This window comes from Rissa tridactyla, chromosome 17, assembly GCF_028500815.1.
Source record: "Rissa tridactyla isolate bRisTri1 chromosome 17, bRisTri1.patW.cur.20221130, whole genome shotgun sequence".
Taxonomy (NCBI): domain Eukaryota; kingdom Metazoa; phylum Chordata; class Aves; order Charadriiformes; family Laridae; genus Rissa; species Rissa tridactyla.
In genome coordinates this window covers 3,500,754-3,517,544 of record NC_071482.1, presented here as the reverse complement: position 1 = coordinate 3,517,544, position 16,791 = coordinate 3,500,754, and the positions used below count along the sequence as shown (strand labels likewise).

At 47.7% G+C, this 16,791-nt stretch overlaps 1 protein-coding gene across 1 annotated transcript in view; it reads right to left on the bottom strand.

Moving 5' to 3' along the window:
* GRIK4 (glutamate ionotropic receptor kainate type subunit 4) overlaps positions 1 to 8,530 on the bottom strand; it is a 132,748-nt gene extending 124,218 nt beyond the window's left edge. The window contains exon 1 of the mRNA XM_054223167.1: positions 8,402 to 8,530. Coding sequence (XP_054079142.1) covers positions 8,402 to 8,483 — 82 coding nt within the window. The 5' untranslated portion in view covers positions 8,484 to 8,530. The remainder of the gene's footprint in view (positions 1 to 8,401) is intronic.
* Between the last annotated feature and the right edge of the window lie 8,261 nt (positions 8,531 to 16,791).

The following is a 16,791-nucleotide window of genomic DNA, read 5'->3' as shown; positions in this document are numbered from 1 at the left end:
TCCTCACCTGCCCACACGGATAGCCAAGGGCAGCGGTAATCTGTAATGCAGACTAATGCACAAGCCTATCTCACGCCGCACTGGAGCTTTCTGCAGAAATTCCAGCTTTGCCGAGTTTGGCTCAGTGTTGGAATTAATTTTGGCAGCTGTTTAGGCAGGGAACCAAACATCTTTCATTCATGTAATTGACTTTTTTATTCATATATATACATGAAAAAATAATGAAAGAAATGAAAGAGTAGCTCTTGCTATGACTAGCTTTCACTCCACAAAACAAAAAGATCTGTATTAAAAATGGCTCAGCGGCAAATACACAAAGTGCTGCCCAGGGGCAGTAACAGTATTTAGATATAAAAAAGGTTATACGGTGCTCAGATCCTGATCCTTGGCTCAGGGAGAATCATCAACATTCAGGAAAAGAAGTCAAAACTCAGACCCCTGAAGCAAAACTCCGTACGTGCCCCTGTCCGTGTCCATCCTCTGTCGCTCCCCTGTGAGTGCCCGGGACTATGCCTGTAAGATACATATCTATATCTATATATATGACCTTTCCAGCGACCAGTCCCTCTCTCCCTGGCTCCTCTCCTTAAAGCAAATTTTCCTCTTCTTGCTGAATTAGCACCTGCTTCGAAGCCGGTCACTTTCCAGATGTACAAAGCAGCAGAGCACGGGGGCAGCAGCTGGCCGCTGTGCCCAGGCACCACCGCTTTACCCGTGCTCCTGAGCAAATAACTTCCATTAAACGAGCAAACGAAAAAATAGAGCTCTGTGCCGACTTGCTACTTAAGCAACATGGCTCTTTTCCATAACTACCAGCTGACTTGCCCATCCAGATGCTCTGCACAGAGAGATCTATACCTGTATCATATGTATGGGGATATATAATGAATCAGAACAAAGCTTAAGGCCTCTTGGGATGTACGATGTAGCCTGCATCTCAGACATTAATGAGCAGGAACAGATCAGTAAAAATAACGGCCACAGAGGTGCAAAACACATAAAGAGATGGCTTGTCTCACTGAATCCACACCTCTCCTCACTCTGTGCCCTGCAGCATTGATCTAAGATATAAACCTGCTTATTATTTATTATTCATATTATTACAGTGTGGGATAAATATTTAAAGGGTTGGTGTCAGGAGGATGGGGCCAGGCTCTTTTCAGTGGTGCCCGGCAACAGGACAAGGGGTAATGGGCACAAACTTGACCATAGGAAGTTCCACCTAAACATGAGGAGGAACTTCTTTGCTGTGAGGGTGGCAGAGCCCTGGCACAGGCTGCCCAGAGAGGTGGGGGAGTCTCCATCTCTGGAGACATTCAAACCCACCTGGACACGTTCCTGTGCCACCTGCTCTGGGTGACCCTGCTCTGGCAGGGGGTGGGACGGGATGGGCTCCAGAGGGCCCTTCCAACCCCGGCCGTTCTGTGATTCTGTGAGCACAGGCAATTAATGTAGAAACATCTACAGTGGAGGAACCCATCAGTCCCTCCCACTTTGGTACCCAGTCCTCAGCCAGTATGCCAAACAGGCCCCTCACTGTTTAAAATCAAAGCAAAATGAAGCAGGGATGCCGGAGTTCTGTATCCCCCAAGTACTCGCTTGCAGCTCAACCCGATTTCCGCTCGCTTTCTCCCAGGGCTCGGAAGCGCTCCCTTTGCTCCTGCAGTTTTCGCTCGCGCTTCGGTGGTGCTAATGAGCCTCCTGCCTCTGTAGACAGAGAACCTGCCCAGCGCACCCCTAGGACAACTGGCGTTCCCAGAGCCAGCGGGAGCAGCCTGCAAACCCAGCCCACATATGGTGACCACCCAGCGACCCCCTTCTCCTCAGACACCAACCCCAGCACGTGTGCAGGGAGCCTCAATGCTCTGCCCTAGCATCCAACATCACAAGCATTCAAGACAACCACTTTTCGCCCGGTCATTTCAGAGAACGGGTTAGATTAGAGACCACAGCAATTGCCAGCAGCGTGCAGCCCCTCTGAACAGCTTCAGTTGCCTTTTCATGGGAAAAAAGGCTCCTTTTATCCTGGAAGTAGCCTCCATGGATGAGCTGCCTTTACAAGGCCACTCAGGGCAGGGAAGGCATGGCTAGGAGACGGGGCACTGTTAGCCACTCTTCCTAGCACCGTGAAACAGCAGAACCTGGCAGAACCGCAAAGAACCAAAGGGCAAGTCTAGACAAGGCACTGCGAAAAGGGCCTCGCATCTACACTAGTGACTTTTTTAAAAATAAAGATTTATGCACAGAAATCGTGAAACACAAATAAAATATCACTCTCCTAGAAGAATAATGAAAACAAAATTAAAAGGGCAAATAGTTAATAAATGAATATTGTATTTTTCCCTACTTCTCACTACTCTTCAGCAGCAAATGACAAATAACTATGAATCTACTTCACCTTAATGAACTCAACTGGGCCTTTTTAATATTAGGGGACATTAAACATTTACAATGTTTCAGCCAGACAAATTTAATAAATCATGCATCAACAAAGATGTGGATACTTCTCCTCCTCCTCCTCCTCCTCCACAATTCCGTTTCTTTAGACTCAGATTCCAGGAAAGTCCTGAATGAAATGTGATAGCCTTTTCAAAAAAAATAAGATAATATAGGCCAAACCCTAGATGCAAGTGCTCAAATGAGCCCAGTGAGGCATGAACAGAGCAGGGGATGGAACTGAACTCGGGCAGCCAGTAGCGCTTCCCTGCTCCAAGGGCTGGGTGTGCTGGTGGGCCACATCCCAGGGCAGGTCTCCAGGAGACGGGAAACTACTGTCTGGACATGAGGGGAACCACGGGGCATGCCTGGGAAAGCCTCTAGCTTGGGTTCCTAGGGACTAGGACACCAACATACATGTGGAAAATTATCTACCCACATTGAATGTCAACCTAGCTGCTGCCCACACCTGCTCCTGGCACCGCAGGACGGGGCCAGCCCTCCGTCCATGCCTCGTTTCTCCAGATGCAACTAGGCCAAGATTTCGCAAACAGTTAACTCCTCCACTGTCCCTCGCGCTCAGAAGGTACCCCTCGACCTGACCCCTACATCCTCCTCCCACCCCACTCCTCAGGCTGGTATTATCACAGTCCAAACACGACGGGACTTGAAAGCACATCTCCAACGACCGCTGCTGCCACCAGGCGCATGGGAACAGCCTTGGGCACTGGGGCCGCACAGCTCCAATGGTTTCTTTGCAAGGATTTTTTTAAGGATTACTTTTAATCCTTTAAAAACAGTAAGGTCCACGCACAGAGACGCCAGCTAACCACACGTGTCCCGGCGACCTGCTTTGTTCCCAGCCCAATTCTTCTGCTCCACTCTGCTGCCTTCTGGCGAGCAGTCATTAGCTGTGCCCCCCCTGCACAGGCGGCACCTAACGCCTCTGCTCCCACCGCTGCTGGGACAGCTGGCCAGGGAGAGTGACACCTAACCCCCACCAGAAGCTTTGTTTTCTTAAACACTAATTGTAATTACAAGCGGAAAGGTTTTCCAGCAACAGCACCACCATGTGAGACTCGGAGATTGTTTTCCTGCCTTAAGCCGATCGCAGCAGCCTTGCTGGGTTCAAAGCCAGGGTAAGCCGGTTTCTCTGCTGGGGAATAGCGAAGTGGTGGACAGCAGTTTATTGCGGTTGCATTGGTATCATCCACAAAGGCCTTGGATACGCCAGAAAGCAGCGCTGCATAAGGAAAGGAGTTTGTGCTTTATCTGCCTGTGTTAGACACACTCCTCCGGCTCCGCGCAGGCGCGAGAAGGGGAGTTTCAAGCCATGCCAGCTCGCCGCAGTCAGGGCATGGGGCTGGTACAAGCCAAGCCACCACAAAGCCACAGCTCTCCCCGCCTGCCACAAAGGGCAGGGTCGTGTTTCTCCCCATCTTGGACCACACAGCTGAGAGGAAGCGTTTGTACCTGCCCACAGGGGCTGACATCGCCATTTTTCATTTACAGCATCCAGGGGACCGGCTGCACCTTCATCATCAGCGGCACTATCACGCTTGAAAATGTTAATGTTAAATAACATGCTGCCTAGTGGGATCTCCTCTGCTGTGCCTTTAGGAGAATCATGTATATCCTCTGGGAGCTGGGGAAGCTGAACTAAATGGTCCACAATTCTGTTCATTGCCATTATCGTTCATTTTTGCCTTACACATTTTTAATGGTCAGTGCTTCTTCCTCTGGCTCAGACACACCAACGTACAAACTCCACTGGACAGGGCAGAAGCACACACCGTGCAGCTACGGGGGCTTTAGCTCACTACGCAAGCGGCTCAGCATCGTAAGCGCCTCAGGAGGGTCGTTACTGAGGTATGCGAGGCCACACAAACGATGCTCTGCTACATAGGTCTGTGACAGGGTGATAGGTAGCAAATAGAGGGGCACTATACAATCACATGATAGAGAAAAAGCTGGATGCATGTCTCTCATCTGCCTCTTCCCACGTCCTTCAGCACGCGCAGCTAAACACCAGTGCTTTCCCACGACTCCACGTGCTCTGGGGAATCCCAAGAACATTTTCTTGACATTATAGTTCCACGATCAGAGCAGATTTAGGAGATTCACAGCCCTTTAGGTATTCTAGATTTTTGGAAACGTGCCCAGAAACAAGGACAACCGTCCCAGGCTGGCACTTCTAGCGACACCCCACCACCAGTTTGGATTCGTGGGGATTTCAAACACACGTTGCTTCTCTAGTGGATGAAACCCTACCACAAGCACCGGGACAGCAGTGCAAATTGCTTCAATTATCAGCCGAGCAAATAATAGATGCATGTTCACTGGGTATGGGATAGAAGACCACCAAGTTTCACCAAACAAAATACCCTTAATGCTAGAGATGCATCTTTTGTATAAAGTTTGCAAAGTTGGGAGGTAGAGGGAGGGAAGGGATTTGGACAGACAGAGGCATTTACAGAAAAGAGCACTTTAAAGAGCTGCAGAGCTGAAGGAGGCCTTGCACGGAGTTTGTCAGTAGATCGTATGTCAGTTCTACTGAGCCTACTGCTAGTTAGGGCAATGCCATGTATAAACTACAACTTTGGCTTGTATATGAATTTTAAATGAGCTGTTAGTACACCCAATGAATCTAGCAAGAGAATACCAATTTAGGGCTCTGACAGTCTGCTCTACAAGACCAAGTAAATAACTCAGTAAATAACTCAAGTAAATTTCCTGACACTTTATTGAGCATGAGTGAACAAACGAAAAACAAACCCAGAATTACTTCTACAGCCCATCTATGCTGCAGGAAAGCAGAGCCAGGGGAGATGCTGGCCCGGAGCACACTGCACCAGCCATCCTGCTAGCCTGCCATGGGGGCAGGCAGCAGGCAGCTGGTGTTTCCGTGCTTCTGGTGGGGCTGGATGCAAGACAGCATGTGCAAGGGCACACGTTGGACAGGCACCAACTGTTGGGTTTTACTCCCAGGACATTTTGATAGGACATACATTGGGTCTTTCAAGGGCCACAGGATGTCTCGAGGCAATTCCTTACATACCTCCTGGAGCTCTTGAAAACTTCCAAGAACATGCCCATTCCTCCCTGCTTCTTCATCCCCGACCACAATCGACTGTTGAGCATCCAGGGAGATAATACCTCACCAAAGCAGACCAAGTGAGCTGACCGATAAACAGAGACACTCTTAGAAAAAAGATACTATTTGGATAAAGCACATGGGTCGGTGTTTTTCCCCACAAAGGTCTCCAGAACAATGTGAACTAGGAGGCTTTCTCCAGGGTTGGATCAGAAGAGAATACACAGAATTTACAGCTGAAGAAAAAGGCTGAAAAAAAGGTTTGCACCATTGTTTTCTCCTGTGTACCAAGGAGAGAAATAGAGCATACGATAGTCTACAGATTGTTCCTATGCATGCCAAAGGCACAGGGAAGGTCACCCTGTATCCTATATTCTGCTCACTTTTTTTGCATAGATGATGCCTGTAAAGCTCACTGCAATGCAACACTCATTGCTGGCCCCATCCAGGCTAGCAAAACTCCCTGTCACCGGGAGCTCAAAGATTAAGCGATCTGCTGCCTAGAAACTCCACTGAGAGACAGCAGGGCCAAGATCCACCCAAAAGCTCAAGAAAGCAGCAGTGGGGAAGCTCGGGGCTTAGTTTAAAAGCCCAGTGCCCCTGACTCAGCACCACGGTGCCTCCTTCCACCCTGAAGCCAAGCACAGCAGGCAATAATCTCTTCTAGCAACTTGGTGAAGAAACCAGACACGGCATTGCCTATGTTTACCTCACATTACCAATCACATAAACTGTGCATTTGAGCCGCCCATTACCAGATGGCCTTCAGAATTATTTTAAATGTTAGCTTGCATTTCCTTTTAATATTTAAATGTTCATGCTGGTCTGTTTTCCTTTTCTATGCAGCGCATTGATTTATGTTGCTAGATACCATATCTCCCTGCCTTGCCAAAAGCATGCATTTGGGAATGATTTCAGGGCTGCTAGTAATATTTTTTCTCTCCTTTTATTTTGTACTTTATTTTTATTAACTTTTTTTGCTGGATATATTGTTAAAATAAAACTGTCTTGAAGAAACAAAACCAAAACCCCAAACCCCTCCCCAGCTCTTTGCCCATCTGCTTCAGACAGCATTTTCAGGTAAGGCAGCTCTGCGGCCATGAGCAAAGCAAAAGCAGTTAGGCGTGTGCCTACCTGAGCTTCCCCTCCCTCAGGAAATTCTTCTTTTAAGCTCACGTGTGGGAATCAGCCAGGTCCAAGGTCAGGACTGCTGGTGTCCCATTCTCAGGAGGCAGGAGGTGACTGGAGACACCTGTGACTTGACTGCAGGGCCTCTGCCCACTCTTACATTTAACACTGTCTGGCACAGAAGCCACAACCTCCAGTGCCCTTTAGAAGGATCGGCAAAGTTCCTTCCCATTCCCTCAACAACATTACTCCTTCTTTGAAATCTTGACTCCTACATTGCCTTTGCAACATCCTAATGCAAGTTCTTCAGTCCTAGGAGGATTCAACAGACAGACTTCCTTGCCCCTCCAGGCTAAGGAAATCCAGCATTTCCATCCTGGACTAGGCAGCCGTGGTGTAAGTTTTACGAGCAACAGTGCCTGGAGCAGCTCCGTTATCTTTGCAAAGGTAAAACAAAAGCAAAGAATCCCTAAATGCACGAGGATCTTGAAACTGGAGAGACGGGTCCAAGAGAGCATGACCTCAGTGCGAGAGAGTTGAAAACCACTGATGGAGCAGTCTCTGGGAGGGAGGCCAAAGCTACTGGTTTGTAGCCCAGTGCTTCTCCGTGCTCCCCTTGCTTTCACGCTCCCAAGCACCCACAGTACTTTCCCCACAGAAGGAGATGGCACAAGGCTTAACGAAGGATCTTTCGCCTCCAGCATCCTGATAATATACCAGGCATCCCCCACACGTCCGCTGGCTCAAGTGGAGGACTGCCCATCAGCATGAAATGCAGCCTGCGGAGCTGAGACTATGCAGCACGAGTGCCCCACATGAATCACAGATGCGGGGATATAAAACACCCAGACGCCCTTCCCAGACTCCTGCCAGCACAGACGCTCCCTTGCTGTATTTCTGAGCCACTCCATGCTCCGCTAGCAGAGGGGAGAAGTAATTTTACTTCAAGTGTCACCTGTGAAAGTTGCAAATGGGGACAGGAATAGAATTGCTTCTTATCTGCAACAAATAGTTAATAAAACCAGCAAGTAACTTCAGAGAGAACAGTCAGGAAAAGCAGTTTCCTTTCTAAACAACAGAGTGAAGTGTCAATACCACAAAGCAAGCTTCCTTACAAGGTTTCTGGATGCAGTTCTTTTCCCTAATCCACAGAGGCAGCCAGTGAAGATTACGGTCCCTCTTCCTAAACACTTTTTAATAAAGCCCAGAGGAGACTACATGCATAGGACTCTCTTACAAATGGAGCATTTTGGAGTTATTAATGTTCTTGTGGCGCCACTTAACTAGATTCAGTTTGGGCTCAAACACTCCTTGCTCATCACTGTGGGGACAAATAAATTTGTGACAAAAAAAACTATTTCCTTTTGTGCGGGGCTTAGGAGAGCATCAAGAAGGGTAGGGCATAGCAAGTTTCATTCCTCAGTGCCTCTTCGAGGAGTGGCTTTCACTTCAAATTTGTACAGAAAGAGATTCCCGTCGGGTAACACTACCACCATAAAAATCCATGCAAATATGTACACTCAATATAAACTGCATTTCATTTACACGATGAAGGAGAGAACGTTTCCAAAATGCAGGTGGGACACTGTAGCTCAGGAAGAGCCTCAGCCCACCACCAAGGCAGGGCGCCCAGCCACTACCGGCGAGGCTTGGCTTCCCTTGTCCGAGCATTTCTACCCAGAGCGGTCCAAACACTGAGCAGAAGGATGGCTAAACGCAGGTCAGAGCAAGCTTTGTACTCACCGATCCTCAGGGAATGGGGGCTGGCAGTGATCTTCATCAGCCACAGCAGAAGGAGCACCAGAGGTGCCAAGACACGGGGCATCTTCTATAAATCCTCATGGAGCCCTTCGGTGGTCTGGGCATGACATAACTCTGCAGAGAGAGAGCACACGCCGCCGTGAGCGCCTCGGCTCTCCAACCAGCGACTCAGCAGGATGACACTGCTTCGAGCTTGCCAAGCACTTGGGACAAAGAGTCTATTTACCAAAGGAGGAGGAGGAGGAAGCTATTTACAGACTATGAATTATTCAGGAATTGGAGTCAAACTGGGCAAAGAGCTTCTAACAAAAAATGGAAAAGAAACACATGGAAAAGTCCAAATATTTCATCTTGGCAGTTTTAGCATTTCCACAAAAACAAGTGGAAATCAATACTGAGTCACATATCTAATTTTTCTCTCCCCCCCCCCTTTTTTTTTTTTTTACTCAAAGCAGCATGCAACTTAAAATAAAATAAATAAAATACAGGCTTCTGGTTTTAGTATAGAACAAAACATTTTCATACCAAAACACAATTTGAGGGATGGGAGTCGGAGACAGAGAGTCACTTTGGCCACCAAATGAGAAACCAAGTCTTGGTACTGCTCCAGCCCCCATGATGGTCACCAGCTCCTTCCCTCCCTCTCATGCACAAGAGGACTCAGCACGGGACCAAGAGCAAGACCATTTTTTTTCTCCCCTTACAAGGTAACACCACCCCAACACACAGAGGTCTAACTTTCAAAGTTGAAACACTGTCAAAACGAAGAGCAGCAGGCGGAGAATCCACAAAGCTATTACTAGTACAGATATCGGCCCTGGTTGTCCCACAGCACTCTACCACAGCACAGTTAAACAAATTTTTAACACATACCATTTTAAACAGCTGCATAGAGGGTAAATTTTACTTTATAGGAGAAACGGTTGTCCCTCAAGTTGATAAAATTATCTCCACAGGCAGCAATGTCCTTAAATGCTGACTTTGAGTATTTCATCTGTTACCTTATCTCTCCCTTCTCCAATTTTCTGGCAAACATTCTCACACTATTCCATTTGTCTAATTCTTGGGCCAAATATTGAAGTCCTGACACAGGCAAAGTCTTTAATCTGCCTTTGAAGTTACCAGGAGTTTTGTTTGAGAAAGACATCGCTTTTTACTTGTAATTTTTCAATTCACCTCTTTTTAGATTACGTTTAGACTTCCTCCAGCTCATCCCAGCACTCCCCAGAGGGGCTATCCACTTTTTACAGACAGGGAAGAGAGGCTGAAGAAATACTGATACGTGGCCATAGAAATGAAGGCAACGCAGGGCTGAGCCCGGAGCCCCTGCATGTCTCCACTCCCTGGGCCTTGATCACGTCTCTTTTGGGAAGCTCCCACCAGCAGCCCTGGCTTCTGAGTCCCAATTCTTTCAGTTTTGAGAAAATCGAGGGAGGCCAGGCTCAAACGTCAGCCGGACATTTGAAGAGCATCCCCATTTTCCAAAGTTGTGTGTTCAACACATTTTTAAAAAGCAGAAGCTGACAAAAAACACCTGGAAATCATTAGCCACCTCTGAGAAGGGCAATAGCAATTTTATCTTTTTTTAAGCAGGAGTTACAGAGTAATGCCTAGGGAGGAAGAGCCCTAAAAGGTTAAGCACATGGTAAATTGGTTACTTAGAAGGGCTGGCAGCAGCCGAGACAGATTGTGGAGTAACGTATCATTTGAGCGCTCTGAAGCAGTTATTTCAAAACTTTCCAAGTTATTGACAAAACAGCAGGATCACGTCAAATTTACTCGCACTGGTATTACAGCCTGGGCTGTGGAACCAGCCCTTGCAGTATTGAACTGTCGCACACAGCCGTCTCTTCCCAACCCTCCCCTGCGGAGCCGGAGAAGGAGCTGGAGGGACCTCACGAGGAGCTTGAGGTCTGCAACCCCCAGGAGCTGCATCGCGCTCAGGATCAGCTCCAAAGCTGCCCCCCACATCTCACAGTCTTGTTTTCCTCCTTGAGCTCCCACTTCTTGCACCGCTACCCTAGGCGGGCTTTTCAGTGCAAAAAGCATCCTGAGCTGCCCTAGCCAGCCGGTGGCGAGTAACAGCTACATCTCAACTAGCAAAGCATCTGATATAGGACGAGGTGTGTTTTGCTTTCTTTCTCCTCCACTGTCCCCTCCTGCCCGTGCGACCCTTCCCTTCAACCCACAGCTGCCCGCAGCACTCGCCAAGGAGGGCTTAGGGATCAACAGACAGCACATGGGCTATGGCTTGGTCCCAGGGAAAAGCGGGGGCAGACACTCACTCATCAGTGTTTCTCCCACAAAATGAGAAGGATTAAGAGAAGCACCCACACGCAGAGGTCAGAGATGCAAAAAGAGCCAGGCCTGAGAAGATGCCAGTGCTAAAGCAGGCTTCCCTGCTACGGCGTTGAGCTCGTTCCTCTGGTAGAGACAGTGAGAGATGACAGCCTTTGGCTACACCCCCCACTACCCGCCCCTGCTCTGCCAGCGTGCCTCCTTAACATTGGCCACATCCACCTAGCATCACCTGGCAAGGAGTTTTAAGATCATGCCTTTGTGCAGATAAATACAACGATCCCACCTGCAGCAAACACTCCGTATCTGCATCTAAAAGGCAGGAAAAAGCAGGGCAGCAGCCTAACTGCACCTCTGGACTAAGGCAAGGAATGGCAGACAAAAAAATAACAAAATAATTTTCTAGCCAAAGCAGTGGAGGGAACTGCCTGCCTGCCATTTGAGGAGGATGCTGGAGTTAACATCCCCGTTGTTCTCTGCCAAAAGATCGCCATGCTAAAATGGGTGGTTCTCATTCTAGGCCCTGCAAAGACAAACTACGGGAGGGTAACCACTGCAGGCAAACAACCAAGGTCTGGGAAAGGATCCCACGACTTTCAGCTCCGAGGGACAGACCTCAAAGCCACCTCTCCTGTTGGCAGCATGGTTTGGTGAAGAGGCGAATTACGAGATTCCCAGAGAAGCAACTGCCTTTGCATCACCAGCTCAGAGTTAATAGCAAAGCTAAATAATAAGTACAGGGCACCTGCTGTGCTCTGCTACGTGAGCGGCAGGGTTGTAATTACCTAGAGCATGGAGCACAGAGGGATGCTGCGTTCACCTAACGCATTACCCACCGCTAGGAAAGGCTTCCTAGTACTTTGATTTTTGAGCACGAACCCAAGGAACAGCTGTCAGCAATAGAAATACACCTTGGGGTTCGCCAAACAGCAGAACTACATGGGCTCCTGCGACCTGTACCCATAGACCATCTGGTTGATGGAGGTGCTTGCAAAATACCCAGGGAGTGCAACACAAGGACACTTCCCCACCGCCACACCTGCGCCACCAAGCTGTGGGAATAGACACTGGAATTCAAGATGTAGAATGAGAGGGAAAAGAGAGTGAGGATTTTTGTTCCTAGCCTAACATCAAGGTTTCTACTCTCAAAGGAACAAAGGTATTTCAGTCCTCACGGCTCTCTTCATCTCCCCAGTCCCCAGGTTCTTCCCGCCTCCTGCTCTCTGAATTCAGGCATGAAAGGGTGGTAAACACAATTCAAACTCCTTACCCTTCATTGTAAAGTAATTTTCGCCTTGCTGAGCTAGCCATCCTCCCAACAGCTTTTGCTTCCTTACAGCTGCAAGATGCATCTGTCTCTCTCTCATGTCCCCACGAGAAGTCATAAAACGTGCTTTCTGTCCAAGTGCAGTCATGAATCGCAGGTACGACTCAGGTATTGACTCCAGTGCAGCCCAAAATTCCACAGAGAGGGAAGGAAGATGACATTCTTCCTTCATGCAAGACAAAGCAGGAAGCCTTACAAGCCAAGAAAACACTTAAGAGAAAAAGGATATTTAGCAACTTGCTGCACTAATTCTTGCACATGTGAAGATGACTTATCCCAACTCACCCTCACCACAGCTTGCGGGAAATAAATCAAACCAACTTCTTTTACTAAAGTTTCCACCAAGAGTGGAACCAAACCAAACTTTACTAAAGTTTCCATGTGAGAAGTTTTGTCAGCCTGTATATTTACAGCTCTTGCATTAATGGTTCCTCTTTATTGTACTGGCAGTGTGCTAGGGTGGCAAGCAAGCCTGGTTGATGGACAGCTGTTTATAAAGCAGTCTGAATCTGCTACCCCAAAAGAACTGGGCTGGCTAGAAAAGAGTTTTATAGATACTTCAGGGTGGTACATGAATTGCTGGATAGCTGGTGGATCACGGGCTGGCCCCTGGCTTCTCCCTCTGCACAGCAGAAGTAGGAAATTTTTCTGTTAAGCCCTTTTTCATCTTTAGCTCTGAAAATTCAAGAGAATAAAATAACTCAAGACTATACTGAATAGTTTTGAGTTCTCTCTGGAGATAAAAGTCTCCAAATACCAAGCAGAATTATGGACGATTTGCTTCTCAGAGGAAGCAACTTGCTTCTGAAACTACTTATACATTTTTAATGACTGTGTGAGATGGTACTTTTCTTCGTTGCTATTGCCACATCATCCTGATATTTTGAGATTTTTGCAGAAAAATTCTTAGACAATATAGCAAAAGCCAAAAGGCAGAATAAAATTTTAGATCACAGCATAAAACTCTCACTATTGCCACACCAATAGTGAAGATATCCCTGAACACCAGCCACCTCTCTGCTCTCCCTCTTGTTCCCTCTGCCCACCCTGCCAAGGACACTCAAGAAATCCACATGCGTCGCTATTTCTGGTCACGCTTCCCAAGATACCGCCATCCTGCAAAAGCTGTTTGCCACCTGCCCTGCCACATCTGGCCCCAGCAAGTTGGGGAGCCCTGGCGATGGGCAAGACGGAGCCCAGCATCCCCAGCTGCACTGGCACCTGGCTCCACGGTCCTGGAAGGCAGTGCCAGGACCAGGCTTTCAAAGACCTCAACGTGCGCTTTATCCTGATGCAACCTCCATTTACTTCTACTGCAAAACCCCTACGCCATCGTCTGCAAGCTCACTGAGAAACCACAAACACCCTTTGAAAATTGGCAGCAACTTCAATCTTATCCAGGCAATCGGGAGGCAGACTTTTACCCAAACGCGAGTTTGGAGGTGGCTTTGGTGTTGATGGATCTGTGCATCACCAGAAGCTTGACGAATGGTGAGAAAATGCAGCTCAAGCAAAGCTAGAGTAATCCTCACAGCTGAGACAACAAATTTAACAGCTGCAGAGCAGCAAGGAATTCTGAAAAACTGTCAGAAAATATCAACAAACAACTTAACAGAGCCTTTTTCATTCTTTCGACATGCAAAGAGAGCTATTTCCTTTTGCAAAGCTTCATCTGCAGAGAGGCTCAAATTTAAATGGAACTGACGAGAGGGAAAGAACCTGAAAAACATTTCAACAGGTGACTGTTGCTGGGCTTGAGAAAGTGCCTGTGTGTCTCAGGGGGAGAGGAGGAACTAAATTGCAAGCCTGCCCCAGGGATACAGAGATGTAAGTTCAATTAAACTGAAAAATCACTCCACTTAAAGCTACGAACAATATGTTTTCCTCTGCAAAATGCATAATTACCATGGGTAAATCATTACCACTAGGTATTGTTGCAGTCAAAACCTCAGTAAGATTGAGAGAAGGATCAGACATTTACAAAGAGAATGAGTAGCTAGAATTACAATAGCAAAGTTTAAAAAAAAAAAAAGAGAGAAAATAAGATTTTGGATGACACGTAAACCCTTCACGCTGCAAGGCACTGGTTAACTCCTTATGTTTGAGGGTTAGAAGAATCACCCCTCGGGGCAAGCCTCCTTACGCTGCTTCTGGAAGCAGCTCCCACTAAAAAAGGATACTTAACAATATGAAGCACAGTTCTGTTCCAGTCTAGCAATTTCTATGTTCCTATAAAAACTATGTCTCCTTTTAGATTTCATCAGCTTTAAAGAGCCTGCTCGACTTGCAGCCACCATGCCTTTCCTCTTCTCGCATTGCCCTCGCAATATTCACATTGTGGCTTGTCGGGGATGAACTCATCTGAGGTGAGAGACAGACCAGGGGTATCTCACCTCCCCAGGTGCCGGGGGGATAAAAGGACCCCTGTCTCTCCATCACACCACAGTGACGGCACAGCTCCAGGAAGGGTCAGGCAGTCAGCACCAGAGTAGGTGATATTTGAGGGAAGGTGATATTAGTGATAAACACCTGCTCAGCTGATACATAAAATGGATATATTTTTATTCTTCTGGCTGTGTTCTTTTATCTCCCTCTCCTTCTTTTCTCCCTCCCCCCTTCGTGACTTCCAGAAAAAGCAGCAAGAAACTTCAAGGAGAAAAGAATTCTGGAGGCAGTGAAGCAGAAGGACAAATGTATTCCTGACATTTCTCATTCCTGTGGATTATTTTCTTTAACTTTCTCTCTCCACAATCCTGAGTTCTCTCTTGTCTCACCCTTCTCAATCCTCACCAGTATTAGCAAAGCCTGATCAACTTTTCCTATCATTGCTCAGAGATAAAAGCAATATGTACCCATCCTAATTCCTCATACAAGCTGCATATAGACTCAGCTATCTCAAAGTTAGATTTTCCCCAGCATTATCAACCACAGACCCGTGAACACACGGAGACTTCAGCAGTTAGAGTTTCAGGCTGAGTCACCGGGTTCTCCATTCAATTATCCGCTCCTCCGCAGCCTTGTCACACGACCTATCAGGCCCCCCAGGGTCGGTCAATACTTGAAAGCTCTATTGGCACTGGGGAGTGAATTATGAGTGCGAAAACCCCACCTGCCCCCTCAGAGTCGTGCTTACAAAAGTCCCATTACAGACATCGACTTGAGAGCATTAAAACTCATTTGCTGGGGCAGCTTATTTTATTCTAGGAACAGGTTTAAGCTGATTCTCTGCTAGGAAATTTTGCCAGTACAACCACACTGGCAAAACTCTTCGGGCACACAGAAGGAGCCCGTCTGCATGCTGCCGTCCCCTGTCCTTCTGCCCTGCTCCACAGCAAAGCCTTACAGCACCACAGCAACAAAGAAAGTCAGATGTTTTTTGAGACAATAGACACCAAGGCGCGTAACATGATGGACACGTGCACAGCCCCATGAGCAAAACACCCCGATACAGAGCTAGGACCATTTGACAGGGCTGTTTAGTGACAGACGAGCTCCGGACAGCTTCACAGTGTGACAAAGAGGATGCTGCCTTCGGCCACCCCATCCCTTGGCCACAAGCCACCGCTCCCAGCAGCGGAGGCAGCAAAACGCCGGCTTTGCCCATGCCTCAGCACCCTCTGCTTCACAGCCCGGCATCGAAGCTTTTAGGCAATGATTTACAGTGCACACAGAGCAGCCAAGCCAAGGAGATGCGGGGCACACGTGCAAGGGGACTACAGGACCAGTATCCTTCCAAACCATCCCAGCACGACCCTCCTGACATCATCTGCCAAAAGCCTCCCTGGCTGCGACAATTCAGTTCTCACCGGGGAAAAATAACAAAGAGATAAAACTGAAATCATGTGGGATTTTCTCCCTCCCTGGTGCCCGCAATTTATTTTTATTAATAAACAATAGCAGTTAAAAGCACTGTGGTCTCACACAGCGATGTCTGCTCTACCCACTTCAGACACTCTTAATTGGCTTGAAGCTGTTCTCTTAAAGGAAAAATCACGCCAAGCCTGGGGGAAGGGGAGCGTCCGTAGGTGGAAGGAAAAAGGCAGGTTTTCCTCCGGCTGAGAAGGACAGCGAGCTGCCATTGAAGAGGGCCAGGGCCCTCCGCACCAGCACTGCTCCGCTCATCGAAGGAGCTGGACGTCGTGACATCACCTCAATTTTTTAACCATTTTAAGCATACTGATAATTATAACTACAAGGCTGTTATGGGGCTGTTTACCTTGGATAAAGTTTATGGACAGGTTTGACACCAAATCATCTAAAAAGCAGCAAGACAAGCTTTGTTTGCCTCCCCACACCTGGCACTCAGGAAAGCCTCAGTGTACAGCCTTGCACCAGCTGTTTCTCCCATATATAAAGGCCAGGGCTCTCGTATCAAACATTATGCCACATTTATTCAGCAGAAGACTCCAACCCACTCTGCGGGTCATCACCTCCATTAAACCACCTCTGGTGCGGGAGAGAGCGGGTAGTTTGCACTGCATACACACGTAGCTGAGTACAAGCCAGTATTTTTGGAAGGGGCAATACAAACTGATCTCTCCAGCTGAGGTGGCACGGGGAAACTCCTAGGTGAGCAGAATCTCAATTGCTCAACATCCCTCTTCTTGCAGAGAGGCCTGTGGGACTCTGAATAAATAAAAACAGTCAGAGCCTTGGCTTCATAAAAAGCTTAACCAGGAAAAAGAAAAAGCCTTTAAACCAACAATTGTTTTACATTAAGAAATAGATAAAAATGGTGGTTTGAAAT